The sequence below is a fragment of the Rhinolophus sinicus genome, chromosome 17 (genome assembly GCF_057876585.1).
Source record: "Rhinolophus sinicus isolate RSI-liver-muscle chromosome 17, RSI-T2T, whole genome shotgun sequence".
NCBI classification, from domain to species: Eukaryota; Metazoa; Chordata; class Mammalia; order Chiroptera; family Rhinolophidae; genus Rhinolophus; species Rhinolophus sinicus.
The window spans coordinates 183,829,782-183,852,805 of record NC_142517.1 but is presented as its reverse complement, the minus strand read 5'-3'; the positions used below and the strand labels follow the sequence as shown (position 1 = coordinate 183,852,805).

Here is a 23,024-nt window from a genome sequence, read left to right as displayed (position 1 = left end):
TCTGTCTAAAAGACAGTCTTTTATGTACATGAAAGTACAGAGCATGATGACATTTAATTCTAATCACTTGTATGCGTTTTAACAATACTATTGAAAATACTAATTGGAGTTATTAGGTGACAGGCCCAAGGGTGCAATGTGTCAGGGACCAGAGCAAAGGGAGTAGTGATGATGGTAACAATAACAAGAAAATCTGCATTCATTTTGTACTTATTACGTTCTTCGCACAGTATTAGATGCTTTAGCCCTTTAAATCGCACCACAACCTTAGAGGAAGGATCTTTATCATTTGACAAATGAGGACACAGAGAGAGCCAAGATAACTCGTGCTAAGTTAGATGGTTAGTTACTTGCTGAGAATATTGGAAAACAAGCAGTCTGGATCCAGAGCGTGAGCTCTTAATCACTTTGCTACGCAATCATTTGTTAGAGATGTGTGTAGAACATGCTTGTCAAATGCCACAAGTGCCAACTTATTTGTATAATCTTTAAAAAAAATTTTTCAGATGGGTTAATGCAAGATAAGGCCTATGGACAGCTAAATACAAATCAAAAAGGAACGGCAGTAAGTAGATGATATATCCTTTAAAAATCGCTGTTAATATTTTACATTGTTTTGAATTAATTAGCACTGACAGTATTCTATCATCAAGACAACATATACTTTATTATGAATTTATGATAAGTCAATTTTATTACACATTGATTTTATAATTTATTATAAATTTATAGATTGTCATATAACATTAACTCCTGCAGGCTCCCCTATTTAATTCTTTACTTCTGCCTCCCCCAAAATAGCTATTAGTTAACACGTTGCGTACGGCGGGGTTTAAATCCCTCGTGAAGATTCTCATGATCTGTAAGCAACGTGTTAATAGGCAACTCACAATAGCACCAGGAAATCATAGACTATCTCTGACCATCTATTGTGTTATGAACAATTTTAAAGAAGCCATTTCTCCTCATCCCAATTGCACATTAATACTTGAAATTAATTATACTGGATTCCTTTCTTTGCACCTTGAAAATTTTTAATCATTCAAGATTCAACCGTCTATAGGCCATACCAGGCTACCCTCAGTAAGTATTTCAGAAATGGAACAGAACTTGTGCGGTTTGGCATGAGGATCCGGCAACAAAGAAATACTGAGGTGAAAGGTGAGAAGAGAAAGAAATATTTGTTCTACTTTTTGCATTCAGCAGATAGGAACGATGCTCACACAGGGGAGAAGATTCTAAGTCCTAAAAAAAGTATCAGTGCTTTTCCTTGCAGTTTTTAATGACTAACTGCCTCCTCAATCCAAGACATTGAAACCTCATGATAATACTCTTGCAGAGAATAGAATTTGATGGAAGAATGTCTTGGATCCATGCAAAAGGATTTAATCACTTTAAAGATAACAATCCCAATTTTCGAAGACATTACTGATTCCAATACACAATCTAGTTGTCCCAGTAATCCATTAAAATGTCCTGGAAATTTTAATGTTTGGTATTCAAACTACTTCCTAGACTGATTCATGCACCTAAAAATAGCACAAATTCCCATCAGATTATTGGCCTAAACTTTGTTAAGGAAAAAAATGGCATAGTATCTACAAGGCATCATGTTGTTACAGCAGGAGTACCCAATTTTGAGTCAGAAAACTTGGATTCCAGCTCCATTCTCTTCTCTATTAGCTGGAGGTTAAATGGAAATTAATTCATGAAACATTTATTAAATACCTATGATATAGCACACACCATGCTACTTAATAGTTAATGATGACATACTATACATGGGCACATATTAAGCTTTTTATGTGCGTTATTATATTTAATCCTCACAAAGTAGGCGTTATTATTGTTTACATTTTGCAGATGAGGAAACTGAGGCTCAGTGAGGTTAGATAAATGGTATAATATCACCCAGTCAGGGCATTGGATTTGATCAGCCACCTTCTCCGGCCCCCCTGCCCTTGAATAATTAAAAATACATTAGTGGATGTAGCTGACGGAGATGTACACAGGGAATTATAGTAACAGCCACACTAGATGAATGCACAGGGTACCTTGGGGGCGTCCTGGGAAGAATGTAGGAACCTGAGGCAGGAGAGGGAGGATAGATATGGGTAGTGAAAGGCCTTTTTAACAAAAAAGGAGTGATTCAGTGAGATAACATATAAAAAATATTTTCCAGTGCCTTGCACATACAACTTGTATTGTTTTGGTTGAATTGAACTGAACCCTCATGGCAGTGGCATTCCCAGGACCATTCAAGCAATTCCTATTGTGATACGATCAACAGATGAGATATATTTTATCAGAAATATGCAGCCCTATGGGTCTCCAAGGGACTTACTCAGAGACTCCTAGGTAAAGTACAAAGCATTTCCTAAATGCCAGTGTAGTAAGGTCTTTAATCATAGTTATTCATCATCTCTGCCAGAATGTAAGCATCCTGAGAGCTGGGAGTTTGTGTGTCTTGTTTTCCCAGCATCTGGAACAGTGTCTGGAACCTAGGCGCTCGACAGATACTTTTCAAATGAGTAGCTACTATGTGCCAGGCACTGTGGATACAAAATGAAAAGAATATAGCTCTTGACTTCAAAGACCTTAGAGCCAGGTAGAGGAAAAGACCTACATGAAGTAAACCATTATATTACAGTAGCATAATTGTTCTAAAGGAGATCAATTTACAAAGTACAGTAGGCATAGGCAAAGTAGCGCTGACAGGTAAAGATGATCTGACAGCTGGTTCGCGATTGGGCTTGACTCCATATTAACTATGGCACCTCCGGTGATTTGGCATATGACCAGCAGAGCAATAGCCCATGCTTTGTAACTGATTATGTGACCTTAGCCTTTATCAGATTGGGCCAGAGTATTTCTCTCATTCGTCTTTCTGTCTTCTGGTCCTGGCACAGTGGTACAAAGTAGTCACCTGACAGATGTTGTATTTTGTCTATTTACCATGTGGGTGTGGCTTATTGCTGTTGCCTCTAATAGTTTCCGTCAACAAGTGCCCTGTGACTTCTTCCTAAAGGTGTTAGTAAAATGCTCACAAGTACAATCTAAATATACTTTCCTACTGCCAGATACACTACATTTCTTGCCCCCTCTAGGGGCACCTGCAGTCAAGGCCAAAGGCTGCCTGTGGATGTGGGGGAACTGCCCTCCGTGACCCTCCAAGGATCTAGATTGGGGACAGTAAAGACCTAAAGGCAGTAAAGGGTGGTATTCAACCCCACTAAAACCCTGCACATAATCAGTATATTTCTTTGTTAAAAACACACACGATATTTATATGCTTGCTATACAAAAGTTTACCACTATAAAATATATGCACAAGAAGAAAAGATAAATGGGGGATAAAGGAAAAAGATATTTATTATGCCATTAGGGAGAGGTACAGTGGCTAGTGAAAGAGGAGAAAGGACAGCCGTCATATATATCAATAGAGTAGGAATCAAGAGGAGATCTTCCTCTAATTCCTAAGATAAAGACATCCCAATTTAACTTTGCAAATCGTTAATCTGTATTGCTACTATTTAAAGAAAAAAAAAACACAAAAAAACACGTTACTATAAGATCATTGAGCAATTAAATAACAGTGCTAAAAAAACTTACAAACCTTGAGAAGTTTTATGTGACTATGAAAAGACTGTAGTTCTGCCAAAGTGGCATAGCCCCATACAACTGAAAAAAAAAAAAAATACATAAACACAACAAACAAACTTAGGAAGTCTCTGAAACATGGAAAGAAAAAGGTAGGCTGCCTGAGGATCTCGGGACTTAAGGAAGACATGATGGTGAGTTCTCAGTTTCCTCATTGGTGCCCATATATTCTGAACAAGATGCTACAGAAACCTCCACCCAGAAGCTTCCGATAGGCAGACAAAAAAGCTCTAAGGAAAGCCTGTTCCTGCTACCCAAGGGACCCTGAGCTAACAACAGAAAATTGTTTTGGCAATACCCACCCTACTCCAGCCAAACACCAATGGAAAAGCCACACTCCTCTCTGTACATATGCTGTCAGTGGGTACAAGCAGGACGTTGATCGATCTCATAGCCCTACTGCCGCCCCTGGGAAGCAGGGGATATACTCTTGATTTTTCCAGTCAGTGGTGGTAGGACCAAGCTGGCAGCCTGTCTTCAGTCTCCACCGAGCAGAACAAGGCAGTGCTCTGACTCCCCTTCTAGGATAGTGTTGGTGGGGCTAAGCTGGAAGCCGATCTTTCATCCCCTGCCGGCTGAAGGCAGGCAGTGAGTGCTCTGACTCTCCCACCGTAGTGTCGGTGGGGTGCAGGAGTCAGCTGAGCCCCTATCTGCACTTAGCAACAAGATTTAATGAGGCTGTGCAATGTGGTCCTGGTCACCTCTAGACTTCATTCTCCTTCTATCAGCAGGATCCAGTGGGGAACTGAGCCTCCACCCCCACCTGGCATCAATGAGACAAAACTAGGTGGTGGCTGCATGGCACTCTGCTTCTTCCTGTCCACTCCCTGGTATGAGGGACCCTAGTGGAGAGATGGTCTGACACCCACACTCAGAGGGAAAGAGGTGGTGAGAATGGTTGCCCCACTTTCACTTTCACTGAGCTCCATCCCAGGCCCCAGGTGTCAGCACGGCCTGGGATGGAGCTCAATGTCCCTCCCATCTATCTGTCTGCAACAAGGCAATGTAAGTCACTCCCCACTTTTGCTGGGATGATGTCCAGGGAGCTTAGTGGGAAGCCAAAAGTGCATATCCACTTGGCTGGCCCCCATGCTCTATCTAAACACTGTCTGCTATGAGGCACAATGTAAGTAGAAGAACTACTTAAGACAATTATATTTTAAAAGTAGGAAGGGTGAAGGGGCCTACATGGAAGTAAATTTTTCATACTTCACTTGAAAAGGTAAAATATCAACACCAGTAGATTGTGGTAAGTTATATAAATACTATATTATAATATATAGTACAACCATTAAGAAAACTGTAAAAAGCAATATACTCAAAAACTGTAATAAATCAATGTGGAGTCCTAAAACAATATCCAAATCATCTATGAGAGGGTAAGAAAAAATGAATGAGAAATAGAAGAAACACAGAAAACAAATAACAAATGGCAAACTTAAACACCGACATGTCAATGATTACCTTTAAGTGTAAATGGTCTAAATGTACCATTTAAAAGAGAGAGTTGGCAGCACATTTAAAATAATTAAAACCATATGAAATCCTGCTCTCTGACCATAAAGGAATATAGAGGACTCAAGGGATTTGTGGGCTGGTCAAAGAAAGATATGACAATGAGGTGGCGATAGCACACACAAGCTTTATTTCAGTGACACTTTGACAGGTTTGCAGGAGGAGGGAAGTCGCTCACAGCATGAGACCATCCAGAAGCTACAGCAGGGAGGCCACCAAAAAGAAGGGAAAAAGGACAAGGAAATTCCTGGGGCAGAAGCGTGTCAAAGACGGGATTACATGCCTGGTTATTTTACTCAGCGACCTGGCAGGGAGTCTCTGGGGTCAGAGAACTCCAACAGGCAGCAGAGGCTTGGGGTCTTTATACTCTAAGGGTTTATCCTATGTATGACTAGCATATGCTGGGCACAGTTTCATGGGAGTATGCAAAGCAGGCAGGCTCTAAATAACTAAAAATCTGTTTATTTGGGGTTATGTTTAAAATAACTGGATGTATACAAAATTTAGTTTGGCTTTGGCACGTTTTCGAGCTACTGAGTCTTAGCCTGCTGTGAAGAAGTAAACAACCTGGGCGTGGAGGCGGCAATGTACAGAGGACATTTTTGTCTCATTTACATAACATGGAATCAAACTAGAAATCAATAACAGAAAAACAGGAAAATCTCCAAACACTTGGAAGTTGAACATCATACTTCTAAATAATCCTGGGTCAAAGAGGAAGTCTCATAAGGAATTAAAAAAATACATAGAACTGAATAAAAATGAAAATAGAGCATATCAAAATTGATAAAATACAGTTAAGACTGCACTGAGAGAAATGAATAGCACTAAACATATACACTGAAAAAGGAAAACTTTCAAATCAATCATCTAAGCCTCTATCTCAAGAACTTGGAAAAAGAAGAGCAAAATAAACCCAAACCAAGAAGAAAAATAATAAAGAGCAGAAATCATTGAAATTGAAAACTAGAACAGTATAGGGAAAATCAATGAGACAAAGAAAGCTGTTTTTCAAAATAATCAATAAAATTTATAAACATCTAACAGGCCTGACAAAGGTGAAAGGAGGGAAGATGCAAATCACCAGCATCAGGAATGAAACAGAATGTATCTTTACAGATATTGCAGGCATTAAAAAGACAACAAAGAAATATTACAAAAAAGTTTATGCTTATAAATTTGACAACTTAGAAGAAATGGGCCAAGTCCTGGAAAACCACAAACTAATTCAACCAAGATGAATTAAACAACCTGAATACTCCCATGGCCATTGAAGAAATTGAATTGGTAATTTAAACGCTCCTGGAAAAGAAGTGTCCCAAATGGTTTCATTGGAAAATTTTACCAAACATTCGAAAAAGAATTATCACTAACTTTACACAATCTCTTCCAAAAAATAGAAGAGGAAGAAACACTTTCCAACTCACTTTATGAGGCTAATATTACTCTGATACCAAAACCAGATAAAGACAGTATAAAAAAGGAAAACTACAGACCAATGTTTCTCATAAACTTAATGCATAAATCCTCAACAAAATACTACCACATCAATACAGTAATATGTAAAAAAGAATTATATACCATGACAAATGGTATTTATTCTGGATATGCAATGCTGGTTCAACATATGAAAATCCATGTAATGTACCATAGTAACAGACTAAAGGGAAAAAAGCAGATCATCCTATCAGTTGACACAAAAAAAGGTTTTCAGAAAATTTAACACCTAATCATAATATAAAAACACCCAACTAGTATTAGAAGGTTACTTCCTCAGCTTGATAAAGAGCATCTGCAAAAACCTCCAGCTTTCATCATACTTCATGGTGAAAAACTGAATGCTTTTCTTCCAAGATCAGGAACAAAGGAAGGATATATGCCTTACAATTATTTTTCAATATAGTACTAGAAATTTGGCCATTGTAATAAAAAAATAAAAGTAAATAAAAGTCACACAGATTGGAAAGGAAGAAATAAAACTGTTTCTATTTTCAGATAAAAGGATTGTCTATGTAGAAAATACCAAGGAGTCTACCAAAAAAAACCCTAGAACTAATGAGTTCAGCAAGGTAGAAGGATACAAAATCAAAATGCAAAAGTCAATAATAGCATTTCTATATACTAACAACATGTGGAAAGAACAACTTAAAACATAGTAATATTTACAATAACTCCAAAGAAAATTAAATACTTATAAATCTGACAAAACATGTACAGGATTTGTATGATAAAAACTACAAAATGCTGAATGAAGAAATAAGCAACCTAAATAAGTGGAAAAACATACCATGTTCATAGATTGGAAGACTCGACATAGTAAAGATGTTCTGTCTACCCAGATTGACCTATAAATTTAATGCATTTTTTATTTAAATTCCCGGTCTTTGTAAACATAGACAAGGTCATTCTAAAATCTATATAGAAAGACACAGGCCCTAGAATAGCTAAAATCATCTTTTAAAAGAAGAGGAAAGTAGGAGAAATCACTTTACCTGATATTAAGGCCTACTATATGGCTACAGTAATCAAAAATTGAGACAGTATGGTATTAGAGAGAGAGAGACACCAAGATCAATGGAACAGAATAGACATACAAGAAATTTACCCACAAAAATATGCCCAGCTGATTTTTGACAATGATGTAAAGGCAATTCAGTGGAGGAAAGCTAGCCTTTTCAATAAGTGGTGCTGGAGCAAATCCTTGGGCAAACAAAACCAAACTTTGACCTAAGTCTTATACCTAAAATTAAAAAAAAAAAACAAAAAAAAAACAGTGATAAAACCAACTACTGATGCAATGTGGAGAAATTGCTAATGGGAATTTAAAATTTTACAACCACTCCTGAAACCAGATCGGCAGTTTCTCAAAAAGAACAAAAACAAAAACAAAACAAAAACTGGTTTGTAACCCAACAATTGTACTCGGGGCATTTATCCCAGAGAAATTAAATCTTATGTTTACAAAAAACAACTGAACACAAATATTCATAGCAGCCTTCTTTTTAATAGCCCAACAGTGGAAACAACCCAGATGTCCTTCAGTTGGCGAATGGCTAAATAAACTGTGGTACATCCATACCATGGAATAATAGCAGTAAAACAGAACAAAGTATTGATACATACAACAGCCTGGATGAATCTCCAGAGAATTAGGCTGAGTGAAAAAATCCGACCCCAAAATGTTATACATTGTATGACTCTATTTACATAACACTCTTAAAATTACAAAATTATAATAAAGAACGGATTAGCGGTTGCCAGACTACCTCTACCCCCTACCCCCAGTAGGGGGTAGAGGTAGGAAAGAAATGGGTGTGACTATAAAAGGGCGTCAAGGATCCTTGTGGAAATATTCTGCATCCTGACTATATAATGTCAATATCCTGGTTGTGATATTTTACTAGTTCTATAAAATGTTATTCCTGAGGGAAACTGGGTAAAGGGCATGTGGGCTGTGTGTTATTTCCTACAAATGCATGTGAATCTACGATTATTTCAAATAAAGAGTTTAATTATTAAAAAATAAAAAATAAAACTTACCTTAAATATTTTTCTTAAAGGTGGTAGTCAGACCAGTATATGACAGATAAAACTAAATTAAATTGAACAAGATATGCTGAACAAGATAACTGATAAAACATAGGTTACATAGAATCAACAGACTTGGAAGGTTGAAAGAATCTATCACCTAAGCAACAGGCTTGTAAATTGAAGACATGTCAGAGTTCTAGAACAAATTCCTAAGCTAATTGCTTCACAAACAAGTCGTAAAATCCTCAGAATTCCATAGTAAAATAAACTTTGAAGTTGTTTGAAGAGTTTTTTTATGAACCAAGGTAGACAGGGTGTTAAAGAAATGTGGTATTTTGAGACAAACTTCTGGAGTGCTAATCAGAATTGGAAAGGACTAACATCTCTTTCAACTCATAGCTGATTTAGGTGACAGTCTTTCAATAATTCCTTCACATTTTTAGAGCCCCTTTATAAATTAAGACTTTCCAGATTTGGCTTTATTAGTTTCTATTTAAACCCTGACAATGGCTAGATTCTAAAACATCTTCCCAAAGATCAGGATGCAAGAAAGGTGGGAAGGGATGAGGAATTTAACTTTACCCACCAATGAAAAGCAGTGTTTGGTGATGGTAAGAGAACTAGTATGAAACAGTAAAAAGAGCTTGGATTTTACAGGCAGAAATATCTAAATTCAAATCTAGATTCTTCCACTTCCACGGTCATATAATTTTGGGCAACTTACATCTGAGTTTCAGTTTTCTCATCTGCAAAATGAGTATACTATCATCTATTTCAAAGAATTATAAAGGGCTTGGAACATAATAGTCATTTGCTAAATGGTAAGTATTGTCTTTATTCACCTGTACAAGTATATTATAAATATGAAAAGTAGAATTGTTGGGTCACAGTATATGAGCATATTTCATTCTAATAGATACTGCCAAATTATTCTTTAATTCAGATTTGCTAATTTGCATTTACACTCAAAATGTAGGAAAATACCCATCATCCCACACCCTGATTATTTTAGTTTTTGTTAATTTGATGTATAAAAATGATATTTCATTGATATTTTCATTTACATTTTCCTGATTATTAACAAGCGTGAATAATTTTAATGTGCTTATTATCCATTTGTATTTCTGTTATTTGACTGTTTACAATTTTTGCCCATATTTACAAATTGGGTTGTGTTTATTTGTTTATATGTGAGAATGTTTTATATGGTTTGAATACCAATGTTTTGTTATCTATGATGTTTGTTATCTATGTTTTTTAACTTCTCTAGGGCCCTTACAGAAATTTTAAATGTTTATGTTGTCAAATCTGTCACCTTTTCCTTTGTGGCTACTAGTTTATATCTTGTTTAGAAGGTCCTTCCCCTCCCCAAGATTATGTCAATATTCTCCTAGATGTTTTTCCAGTATATATTTTTTATGTTTAACTGTTTAATCCAGCTATACTTTATTTTTTTGTATGAAGTAAGAATCTACTGATACTTTCACTGAAATGGATAGACAGTTATCTCAACACTATTTATTAATCATCCATATAATTAACAAATTTTTGTCTGTCAGTATCCCTTCTTGAGGGTATCATCCCTGCCCCACCGCCAATCCTTGATGTAGTTGGCAAACCTGACGCTGCCTCTGTGACTACAAGGATGACCATATAATGTGATATAAGAATATTAAGAAAAGAATTTAGTCATTTATATCAAGAGCTAGCAGTGGTCATTTTTCTACCAAGAGAAAAATGCCAATGAAAGCCAACACTGAGAGAGGAAGAAAGAGATGTAGAGAGAGAGTGACCTGGTCACATTGAGTCCCTGAAACCAGATCTCCTAGATATATGAGCCAATACTTTTCTTTCTTTTTTTTTTTTTTTTTTTATGAAGTATTTTATTTCTAAATCAAACATCGTAAAATGTGTTGTCTTTAAATAGATGGATTTTGTTTTAGGGCTGATTATATTTAAGTGTTACCATCATTGAGGCAAGGAATGAAGGGAGAAGGGAGCAACTGTGATCTAGTACTTAGAAGAGTGCCTGGTTTATAATATGTTTGTTAATTAATTAAAGACAAGTAAATTCATAGAAAAAATAAGGAATACTTTTTAAATAAATTTAAATAAGAGAATGAGTAATATTTCTAAATGTGTAAAGTAAATAATTTTTTAAATGACAGGATTTACAGTACAAAGTCAACATTATATGGAATTTCCACTCTAAGGACAAATCAAACATAATTTGGGCATTAATATCTTACCTCTTTTCATGAGAAAATTAGCAAAGCCCTTATCCAGGTGTGGCAGTGTTAAGTACCCATTTAACAATTACAGGCTGAGTATCATTGAAAATGCTGTTTCAATATAATATCAGATGCCATTTATTATCTAAAGCATTTCACAACCTTTTAAAATTAGATTACATCGCTTCTCGGCCTTTTGGCTAAGATCAAGTGTAAAATTAGATTACATTTGTTTTGACAATTCTGTTTTCTATCTTTGTTTCTGCTTGAAGTTGTGCATTGTTTTCATTTTATAAATGTGATAGAATGAATATTACAGTATGTATCAAGGAAGTTAAGATTATATATGTATATATATATTACATGTGCAGATTTATTTGATAATTGGCAAAATAAAGTATAGTACTTATGAGAAAAATACTTATTTAGGTTTTAAATTCTTTTTATATCTTTAATGACTATTGAAAAAATAAAATTATATTGGGAAATATCTTTGCATTCCAAGCAGTCTAAACTTAAAACTTCTCTCTTATAAGGTGGCTTTTACACAAAAAGAATACACTGTACCATCTTTCAGACCAGAATGTACAGAATTCAAACCAACATATCAGGTGTGTCCTGAGTTATCCTATCCCAATATCAATTATACTAGCTTTCTCTAATACATTATGAAACTTAATGGTTCCAAAACCAAATTACCCATTAGAAACACCTGAGTATCTTTTTTTTTTTTTTAAATGTTTTTTTTTTTTTTTAAGATTTTATTTGGGAAGGGGAACAGTACTTTATTGGGAAACAGTGTGCACTTCCAGGACTTTTCTCCAAGTCAAGTTGTTGTCCTTTCAATCTTAGTTGTGGAGGGTTCTGTTCAGCTTCAAGTTGTTGTTCTTTCAGTCTTAGTTGTGGAGGGCACAGCTCAGCTCCAGGTCCAGTTGCAGTTGCTAGTTGCAGGGGGCACAGCCCACCATCCCTTGCGGGAGTTGAACTGGCAACCTTATGGTTCAGAGGACACTCTCCAACCAACTGAGCCATCCGGGAGCTCAGAGGCAGCTCAGCTCAAGGTGCCGTGTTCAATTTTAATTGCAGGGGGCGCTGCCCACCATCCCTTGAGGGAGTCGAGGAATTGAACTGGCAACCTTGTGGTTGAGAGCCCACTGGCCCATGTGGGCATCGAACCGGCAGCCTTCGGAGTTAGCAGCACAGAGCTCTAACCTCCTGAGCCACCGGCCCAGCCCCCATGAGTATCTTTTTAAAAACTGCTATTCCCAGGTTCCACCTCTGACCTAATGAATCTCAATCTGGAAATGGAGCCTAGGAATCTTTACTCCTCAAAAACACCAAGGGGATTCTTATGCTGTCACCTGGGAATCAACCAGCTTTTGAAAACCAGTCATAATAAATTGCATGAATTGAAATGAAGCTTGAAATACTAAGTTAAAATAAACTAAAACTAATTCCAGGCTGATTATTTCACATTTTGCTTTTTTCAATTGGATGATGTAGAAGTTGTATGAACAAAGGGTTTAAATAAGAGACTTCATTTTGAAGGTTATTTCGGCGATAGAGTAGCCTGATCGCAGAGCTACAAAGCTGCCTATGGATATTACACTGAAATTTCACTATAATCTAACATTTTTTATACTGCTGTCTCTTAACCATTTCAGAGGAATATATAGTATTCATCAAAAAAACAAGATTCTATGGTGACATGCATGCTAAGGGTTGGGTGGAACGCATCATCACTGTTGAAACTCTCAGACTTAAAGGCAGATGATATAAGCCCCTAAGTCAGCCTTTAAAGAATATAAATGATACTTTTAATGGGCTATCTACTACTTGCTTTGCATTTTTAAAAATTTTCTACATTGATACTATAACTATATGGGTAGGACTTGATCCTGATGTTGGCCATTGTCTAAGCAAATGCAGCCAGCACTGGAAATTGAATTCTTAAAAAAACAAAAACCCACTATTTATGAGTGCCTTTTAAGTATTTACAAATATTCCAGGTAGCAAAAAACTCTTGTACACAAAATAGTATCAGAGTTAGGAATTTAAAAATTTTACATTAAAATTCTCATTAATATTCCAACCTCAAATATTTAAAAAATAATTAAAGTTAGTTTTCTCTCTGTAGAAGTTAGGAGGAAGAATAAATTGACAGATTACGCAAAGGAAATTAGTGAGAAAATGTATTATAAATTCAAAATAAATGTTACAGAATTTCTTACCTTTTTTGTTTTTAATATTACAGTTCCAGAAGTTCAACAAGGACAGTTTTGATCCTTTTCACAAAATGTCAATCAGAAAAAGAAAGGACCAAGATATGTCCAAATGTAGAAACATTTCAAGTGCAGAAATTATAGAGTATGAAGACCAAGATCCTCCTTACCCAACACATTCAGAAACTGCAAGGCTTACTAATAAAATCTGGCCGCATGGTCTTGATATCACCACAACTGAGACTGTAGACACTAAGAAAATGTTAGCCGATGGTGATCCTGGTAACACCGAAGTAAAGACTTTAGACACTGAGAATAAATTAGCCCGTGATCCTGCTATCACCACCATAAAGACTTCAAATACTGAGAATAATTTAAAGGAAAGACTACCAAATGTATCTTTACCAAACTTTGAAGGAGAATCACTGACTAGAAATGTAAATACATGTCGCCTCTCAAAATCATTAAATCTTACTTCCAACATAGAAAATTTAAAACAATCAGTGGTGCTCAAGTTAATTTTAAGTGAACATCTGCAAGATCTTTCAGATAAATTATTTTCTGAACCAGAAGTTCCTGTGGACACTGAAGTAAGACAGAACAGTCATAGTTCTCTGTTTCTAAGGGTGCATGATAAACCACCAAGTAGTTTGGAAGACAAACTATTTGAAAAAGCCCAAGATTTAAAAAGCCCAAGGCTTTCGAAAAGAGACATTTTAAATTCAAAGTCTCTTACAAGTCCAATAATTAAAGATATTCCTACAGATTCACTTTCAGAAGGTGGACCAGGAAATTCTCCAGAGGTAGGAAGGGAATTTGTCTCTGAAAAACACTTCGAGGCTGGTGAGGTAGCCTTTCCAATGAAAAAAAAGAATAGTTTCAAAACGAAACATTTAGAAAGTGAAGTATCCAGCTCCAAACCAGGTTTCAATGACACTGCACATGATTATGTTATAAAGCAAATATTCACTGCACCCATCTTCTCTGAGTTGGAGATGGGAGTGGAAGAATCGAGCGAGACACAGATGAACTGGCAGAATCAATATCCCACAGCTTTGGAGAGTGTATCTTCAAATATTCTAGTTCACTATGAAGAAAACGCTGAAACAGAATCGCCAGAAGCCAAATCTATTATAAGCCAGATAATACAAGCATTTCCTATAGATACTCTTTTAGAATCTGGGATAATCAAAGTGATAGATAAAGAATACCAGAAGAGTTCTTTGCTGGATACAGAGACAGCCTTTGTTAAAGAAAAGCCAAAGGATTCTACAGAGGATTATTTAGAAACTAAAACCAAAACAAATTCTCTTTCAAAGCAGAATATACCCATTATTTCCAAAGAAGCCACTGCTTTTTTAAATAGAGCTGAATTTATAGACAACAGCCAAAATATGTCCCCACAAAATTTAAAATATCAGTCCACCTCAGATAAAAAAACAGATTTGCCAAGTAATGGTCAGAGTCTTGACAGAGAAGAAAATGATCTAAATTCTACCTTAGAAAATTTAAGTAACTTGTTAATGGGTAAATTTAATGAGTCAGATGTAATGTTAAAATCTTTCTTAAGAAACTTATTTAATGTTTTTTTCATATATCAGTCTGAAAGAAGACAACCAGAAAAAGATTTAGAAAGATTAACTCAACATCCTTTTTCAAATAATATAGAAGACCTTGAAGAAATCGAAGAGAATTTTGATAAAGCAGACATATTAGACAGAAAACCTAGTTTGAATCCAAAGCTGCGTACATTTCTAGAAGAACTCTCAGAATCAGAAATTAAAAATCTAAAATCTGAATTAAGTAAACATATCCAGCATTACCTTGTAGAAAGACTTTCAAAATCAGGACATATCACCAGAGAGGACTTACCAAAAATCGATCAAAATCTGTATTTGATGAATGAGGAAGCAGAACCAAACGGGCAAAATGTTTTTCTGGAGAAATATTCAGAAACTGTAAAAGAAACCACGTCTTTTGTAAATAATTTTAATCATCATTTCATAGATAAACATTTGGAAATAAGGCTAAGGTCTTTTTTAAATGAAATTCTCCAAAACTATTTCCTAAAAAACACTTCAGAAAGCAGTTTATTGAAAGATACAGAACCTGAACCTATACACTCAAACATACCTTCTCTAAGAACCAAAAGTTTTTTAATACCTTTTCACAAGTTAGGACAAGATATTTCAAGGGGGAGTTCTGGTAGAAGGCCGGAAGTAAACATGAAATATCCTTTAAATGAATCTCTGCAAAACTGTCTAATATCATTATCAGAAAATGAACTATTGAATCTAAAAGCTTATTTAAGCAAACACCTGCAGAGACTTTTTATAGAAAAACTTTCAAAATCAGGACTAATCAGTGAAAGGCAATTAGAGGGAATCAGCCACCATATAAATTTGATTAATTCTAGTTCCACACTATTAAAATACATAAAGCCAGATTTATCTTTTAGAGATGAAAATCAATTTATGGAGGAGCATTCAGAAGAGCAAAATAAAAATTCAGAAATTGTTCATAAAACCACTTTACAAAAGGTTCCTGAGGATAGACTTGTAGAAACAGAATTGACCAGAAAGGAAGAAAAGGAGTATTTTTCCTTACAGAATATTAAAGAAAATCCATCAATAATTAAAGAACAGAAAAGATTTTATCCTAAAGAAGGAGCTAAAACACTGACTCTAATTAAAGTACAAACTTCTTCCAACAAAAATACCCAGGCAATTCCATTAAAGAAGTCATCAGAAAGACTGACAGATACAGTGCTTCAGAAAGAAAGGAAAGAACATGGTTTCACGCGGCTTCCTCAAGCAGAAAATTTTTATTTTAAAACAGAGATTCAAGATCCACATAGTGGGAGTGGTAAGCCAAAAATAACTCAATCAAACACTTGCTTTGAAAAGACACTAAAAATGAAGTCCCTTGAAAAAAAGGAGTATAATGATATCTACCAATTGGTAGTACAGGAAAAACCTGAAGTGCTGTCACCATATCCAAGAACTCCTTATTGCCAAATGCCAAATGAAGATGAAGAATACGTAAATAAATTCACTTTTCCTTCCAGGCCGAAGAACATTTTAACTCATTTAAGTTCAGAGGCTGGGGAGAACTCAAAATTAGAAGATCAACGTTATCAGAGATTGAAAGGACATAATAACAATAAAAAACATTTAATAACATCTTCACATTACGAAAAGGAAATACAAGCTCTTCATATAAAACCAAGTGAAATTTGCAATGAAAAATGTACCAAGGTCCTTGAATCACAATCATTTAAATATAAAGTTGTGGAAGCTGAAAAAAACTCAAAACCGTCTCTCTTCCCAGAAGTATTAAAGAGAGAAAATCTAAAGCCCAAGGTCCGGAAAGAAAGAGACCTTGTCAACAAACAAAAAAAGTCATTTAACAAGACAGTTAAGATACTACCAACCACACCACCCACCACAAGAATTCTAAGGAAACCTGTTCCAAGGACGTTGCTTCATTGGACTGCAAGAAGAACTACACATGTAATAATGTTTTTCTAAGTCTTCTACCTCTGTATTTTCCAAAGTTCTGTAAATAATCCACGTTAGAGTATATATGTCTGCACGCGTGTGTGTGTAAACTTCATTGACGCAAGATGTACAGACATCCAAATTAAAACACTTCCCACATTCAAATCACCTTACCTGATTCAAAATACAGTCACAAAATTAGGGGACTGTTAACATGCTTAGTACCTTTGTATAAAATAGATTAAGGGCATCCCCTCTGGAGTATAAATTAGAAAAAGGCACCCTTTTCTCTGGGAAGCTTCTGCAGGATGACGCAACCTGGAGCCAGGGCACACAGCCTTTGTCTATGGAAAATGGCCTGGATTTCAGCCCCGACTCACCCTTCAGCCAGGGGCTGTTATACAGGCGACAACCTATACAACCATTGGCAGTGGCTGTATACTACAGAAACGTAGCTGGGATTTTCTTTTTATGCAGATATAAATATGTAGTCTTTTTTCAGGTAGCTGAATTATCTTTTCCATAAACAAAGATATTATGTGCCAGTTATTCTGCTAAGCTTTAGGGTATGACAAATTTACCATCTATTGGATTATGAATTGCAAATTTTTTAATTTAACTTCTTCTTTGACCACCACCCCACTTCTATATCATGTGCTGACAAACTTGGGAATTCAAATATATCTTTAATATTTCATAAAACAGAAAGGTAAATCTGCTACTACACTTTATACAAATGATTCTAAAGAAAGTTAAAATCTAGGAATGGAAGGGACTTATTTTAATTTTCTGGACCACTGCTCTTATCTGTTAGTATATATAAATAAGCATGACCTACATTTGGGAAAATTTACACATTCTAAAATATTGATAATTTGATTATGTAATTCTACCTTTGAATGAGAAAATAGGTCTAATTTAAGAATAGTTGCTTTGGTTTTCCACGGTAAAGCAAATATTTAGCTTTAGTAAATACATAGTAAAACAAATTAGTAACCGGGTAAATATCAATACAGATTATACTCTCAACTTTGGATTTCTCTTTTCTATCTAAATTTAGTGATTTAATATTGAGTGAGTGCACAGACTAGGAATTGGAGGATGAGTTCATAGTTTTTGGAAAGGAAAGACTTTCTGAAGTTCCTTTAGACAAATAGAATTGTTCATATCACTTTTTCAAATAAAACAAAAATAATGTCTATGTTATTATGGTATGAGATCATATAGGATCTCAGAACCCTTATCCTATGAGTGGGAGATAGCATCATCTTTATCTCCCTCTGTTAAAGGGTACCTGAACTTTTCTCTCTAGTGACACTGACAACAGAGAATTGCATGGTAAGAGGGAATTTTTCAGATCATCAGAAAGACTTGCTTATGTGATTTTCTAACATCCAAGAATCTCCCAAAGGAATCAAAACTGTAGGAGCATTCAGAAAAATAATCAGTGGTGTGGGTCTCCATATACTCTCGCTGGCACTCTGGCAACCAGTTATATCAACTGTGAAGCAAAACATGTATATTACTCACCAGTGTAGCAGAAATTCCTTAATAGTGTGGATTACTTAATTGCTCCACGCACGTAAGAGGGAAGAGGGAGAATGTTTCCTTGCCCTCTGCTAACCCAGGCAAAAATGTAAAGTAGGTCGAATTTGTGTTTAGACTCTTCATACCTCCTTTTTTATAAATCTCTTTGTTGCTGTCCAATTCTCAGTTCTGCCCAACCTCCCCCAGCCCTCCAATTCTAATAAACCACTCCCACTTACTCAGCAAAAGAAAGCTGCCCATGCCTTTGGTGTAGCCATCTCTATGAATTGTTAAGGGACTGGCTGCTCAAACTGTAAAAGGAAACTAGTTTATATTATACTAATTAGAGAATGACTAACAGCTCCGTACCCTTTTAGGGGGTACTTGTAGATTATTACATTTTTATTATAAAATATAGTCATTATTTAAAAAATTGAAAAAAAGACAAAAAGGAAAACAGCCCATAATCCCACCACCTTAACACAACCACCATTTTAAAAATTATTTTGGTGTATAGGCTTCCAGTTATTTTCCTGAATGTTTTATGTGTTTACTCTCAGAATCTATATAAAATTTTGTATTATTTTAATATAAACATTATAACCATATTCTTAGATGCTGGGCACTCTCTAAAGGTGTTCATTAACTTCTAAGGAATGAAAGTTTGGATGATATAAAAAGTAAAATGTAAGAGTTCAAGATTTTATATTTGGGATCAAGGAAGATGTATTTTGGAGAATAATCATAGACTAGGCTGGCTGGTTTGCCTAGGAATCCGACCCCTGAGGATAGCTCCCTGAAGTTTTCCGGTTTCCAGCTTTATATCTTCTTTTGATATATCTTTTTAAATATATATTTTGAAATAACATCCTTTGAAACAGTAAGTTTCTTTTTTAAGCAGTTTCTATAGTAGTTCCTAATAGGAGGCTTTGGGTGTAGGGTCTGATTTTAGGGACTACCTATAAAACATTTGATGCTCTCAATCTTTGTCTCAAACTGTTGATGATATTACAAACTTTAGTCCTTGTAAATTTAAAGTATATACCTTTAAGAAACCTAACTCACCAACCTGATTTTTTTATTTCAATATTTAGGATTATTTGGATAGATCTGAGGATTTACATTTGACCTCATTTCAGCATTTTGAAAAAGCAACATCAAGAGGAATTCTTTTAGGAAAGAGCCCAGATGATAGCCATAATTGGTTAAAACATTCTGCAAGACCATATACTGCTCCAGAGGTTAACAAACAACGAGAAAGCTACACTGGAACATTTACAAGTCCTCGAATGGTTTCAGCAGGTTTGGTTCATTTAAATGATACAAGCCCAGATTATGAAATCCAAAAACTGTGGCCAAAAAACAATTGAAAGAAAATGTTGAAAAATGTTTACTCATTTGTGATGTTATCCAATTGTTAAACAGTTCAGAATGCTATGCGAGGCCAATGGTCAGGATATCATTTCTCCAGTTAACAAAATGGTTTGGAGATCTGTCCTTTTGTGTGATAGAAGTCAGCAACCAAATGTTGTCTTGTTCGAACCATTTTGTTTAATTAAAATGTAACAGAAACTTTTTGATGTAAATGTTTGTTTATGAACCAGAAGGAACAAACCCAGAAATACATACTCAGTTCATATGCACCAGTAAAGTTTTTTCCCAGCTTTTCTCACTGTGTAACAGTATCACTCCAATTTGTAGTCCTCTGATTTCCCAAATCTGTGTTATGCTCTAAACAATCTTTGTCCACTCAGTTTTCTAGTTCTCTACTTGCAGTTGTTTATATTTTAGCTTTTAGTTATGAGTATACTTTTACACTTCAGCTCTAGTTGTTTCTAGATTCGACAAAATGCAGTCTCTGGGCCTATAGAACTTCTGTTAATTTTAATATCATTGTATATTACAATTTTTTACACTATAAAAATAATAACAGATTTAAGACTAGTTCCTGAGGCATCAACTACACTGGAGTGACTTTCTAACTTATTTGAAAAACTATGTAAGGGCCTCTTTAATAATACAAAACCCAAGAAGCTGTATAAAATTGTAGAAACTGCGTAAAAAATTATCTATCTAAATCAACCCCGGATTTAAGTCAGACTTTTGAGAATTGGTTCTATTCCTATCAAGTACTTATTTGGATCTTGAACTTGGAAAGCCAAAACTTCAATTTATAGAATTTTTGTCAGTTTCAATTTTGTCTCCCAGAAACCATAAAGACTATGGGGTTTAAATAGATTGGGTGAAGGAAAATATAATTCCTGATCATTCATGTAATGGTATAATCATTACTTTGAGGATTACTAGAAATTCTTGGTCTCCCCCCAAAAAAGGTAGTAATTTTTGGAGGGGAGACCAAGAATTTCTAGTAATCCTCAAAGTTATCAGTAGGAATATAATTGGGAAAACACAAATAGGTTGGTGCAAAAGTAATCGCAGTTTTTGCAATTCCTTTTAAACCGCGATTACTTTTGTACCAACCTAATAACGCTGGCTCTTTCAGGTGGAAGGAACACAGGGAATTGGTTTCGATGGGTGACGGAACCAAGGCCAAGAAATCAAGCGGTGGTGAGGCAATCGAGAGATTAGCAAGAGCCTTATCTTCCACCGTTGCCTCCCTGGAAACCAGAGAGTGAGAGTGCGTGGAAAATGTAGTTCCCTGTGAACTACAGCAGAGCAGGGGAAGCGTGGAGAAATGGATTTAAGAGCCAACAGGCAATTGACCAGCAGTACCTAGGAAGAAAACCACTGGTGTGCCTTGCAGTAAAAGGGGCAATATTTACTAGTAGGAAATCTCAAACCCCTTTGCCTCATCAAACTTTTAATAGCAATACTGTGACAAAGAGTTCAAAATTTCCTACCATAGAAATATCTCAAGTTGTCGTCTTTTTTTAAAAAAAATTTTTTTAAATCCCATACCCTTTATTCAAGGTTGAATTCTTTATTTATTAAATGTCCATAATATGCCTAACACTTTGCTAAACACTAGTGAATGAGACAATATTCTCAAGGAGTCCACAGTCTATTGGTGACATAAACACAGAATTGTTTGGGAAAAGTACTATAGAAGCTCATAGGAGGGTATTTTAGCTGAGGTGACTGCAAGTTTGGGTCCTTCAGAAAGCAGACACTGAGATGTTTAGACATGAGTGGTAGGCAGAATAATGATCCCCAAACATACCCATGCCCTAATCCCAGAAACCTGTGAAGATGTTACCTTACCTGGCAAAAGGGACTGCGGCTAGGATTAAGGATTTTGAGATGGGGAGATTATCCTGGATTATCTGGGTGGGACCAATGCGATCACAAGGGTTGGAGTCAGAGAAGGAGATGTGATCACCGAAACAGAAGGAATAATGCTGGCCCATGAAGCAAAGGGAGGCACGCAGCCCCTAGAAGCCTCCAGAAGGAACATAGCTTTGGCTTTGCCAACCCATTTTAAATTTCTGACCTCCACAACTGTAAAATAATAAATTTGTTATTTCAAGCCAATAAGTTTGTGGTAATCTAGTATAACAACAATACAAAGCTAATACAGCAAGCAAGGAACCTATGGGACAAAATTTAAGATACTCACTCTCGGGATGAGGCTATCAGTTGAATACAGTTTCTACTGTGATGGTTAATTTCATGTGTCAATTTGACTGGGCCACAGGATGCCCAGATATATGGCCAAACATTATTCTGGGTGTTTCTATGAGGGTGTTGTGGGGTGAAATTAACATCTAAATCTGTAGACTGAGTAAAGTGGATTGCCTTCCTTGATATGGGTGGGCCTCACCAGTTCAAGGCCTAAAAAGGCTGACCCTCGCCCGAGTATGAGAATTCCTCCTGCCTGCCTGCCTGCAAACTGGGACATCAGCTTTCTCCTGCTTTTGGACTCAGACTGAAATATCAGCTCTTCCTGAGTCTTTAGCCTGCCAGCCACGGACCAGAACACCATTGGTTCTCTTGGGTTTCCAGCTTGCCCACTCACCTTGCAGATCTTGGGACTTGTCAGCCTCCAGAAGCATGTGGGCCAATGCCACGTAATAAATCTCCTCTTGGTTCTGTTTCTGTGGCAAACCATAATATACTCACAGGAGATCTGAGAGGCACTGTTTCATGGTCTCCACAGTCCACTTTTAGCACTATCAATACTCCACACAGATTTGGGAGAACCTCCTCTATGATTCCTGTGAGCATTTAGGAGGTTAGTGGAATACTATAGCCCCTGCCACCACAGGTAATCTCGGGGCCTCAAATACTATTCATCTCCTCTCCCTCCTCCACCTTGGCAGATCTCGGTTGCTTAATAAGAGTGTACAGATTAAGAAAAAGCTACTGAGGTAGGTCCCAATTTACTACAGTTGAAACTACATACTTTTTGAGACACAGCATTTCTTCTGCTAATAAGGTGATAACATGAATTAAGATCTCTATGTCCTTACATGTTGTATTACCTACAGAAACAAAGAATACAAGTTCAGACAATTAAGTTCATGAACTCACCCTAGAAAAAGTGCTCCATACCACATTGCTGAGTATCACTAGAGTCACCTTCGAAGTACTCCCCTTGGGAAGCTATGCACCGACACCAGCGCCTAATCCACCCTTCAAAGCAATTTTGGAATTCTTTTCTGGAATGGCCATTAGAGTTGTCATTGCATTACCCTTGATGTCCTGAATGTTATAAAAATGTCTTCCTTTCAGTGTTTCCTTTATCTTCGGGTAAAGAAAGAAGTCATTGGGAGCCAGATCAGGGGAGTAGGGAGGGTGTTCCAATGCAGTTGTTTACTGGCTAAAAACTCCCTCACAGACAGTGCCGTGTGAGCTGGTGCATTGTGGTGACGCAAGAG

The 23,024-nt window shown here is 36.1% G+C and overlaps 1 protein-coding gene and 1 pseudogene across 1 annotated transcript in view; both read left to right on the top strand.

Moving 5' to 3' along the window:
• CATSPERT (catsper channel auxiliary subunit tau) overlaps positions 1-20,116 on the top strand; it is an 85,297-nt gene extending 65,181 nt beyond the window's left edge. Inside the window, exons 14-16 of the mRNA XM_019726809.3 lie at positions 11,474-11,548; positions 13,192-16,671; positions 19,281-20,116. Of these exons, the coding sequence (XP_019582368.3) occupies positions 11,474-11,548; positions 13,192-16,671; positions 19,281-19,556 (3,831 nt within the window). The 3' untranslated portion in view covers positions 19,557-20,116. The remainder of the gene's footprint in view (positions 1-11,473; positions 11,549-13,191; positions 16,672-19,280) is intronic.
• On the top strand, positions 11,118-11,181 carry LOC148754894 (U2 spliceosomal RNA; annotated as a pseudogene).
• Positions 20,117-23,024: the final 2,908 nt, after the last annotated feature.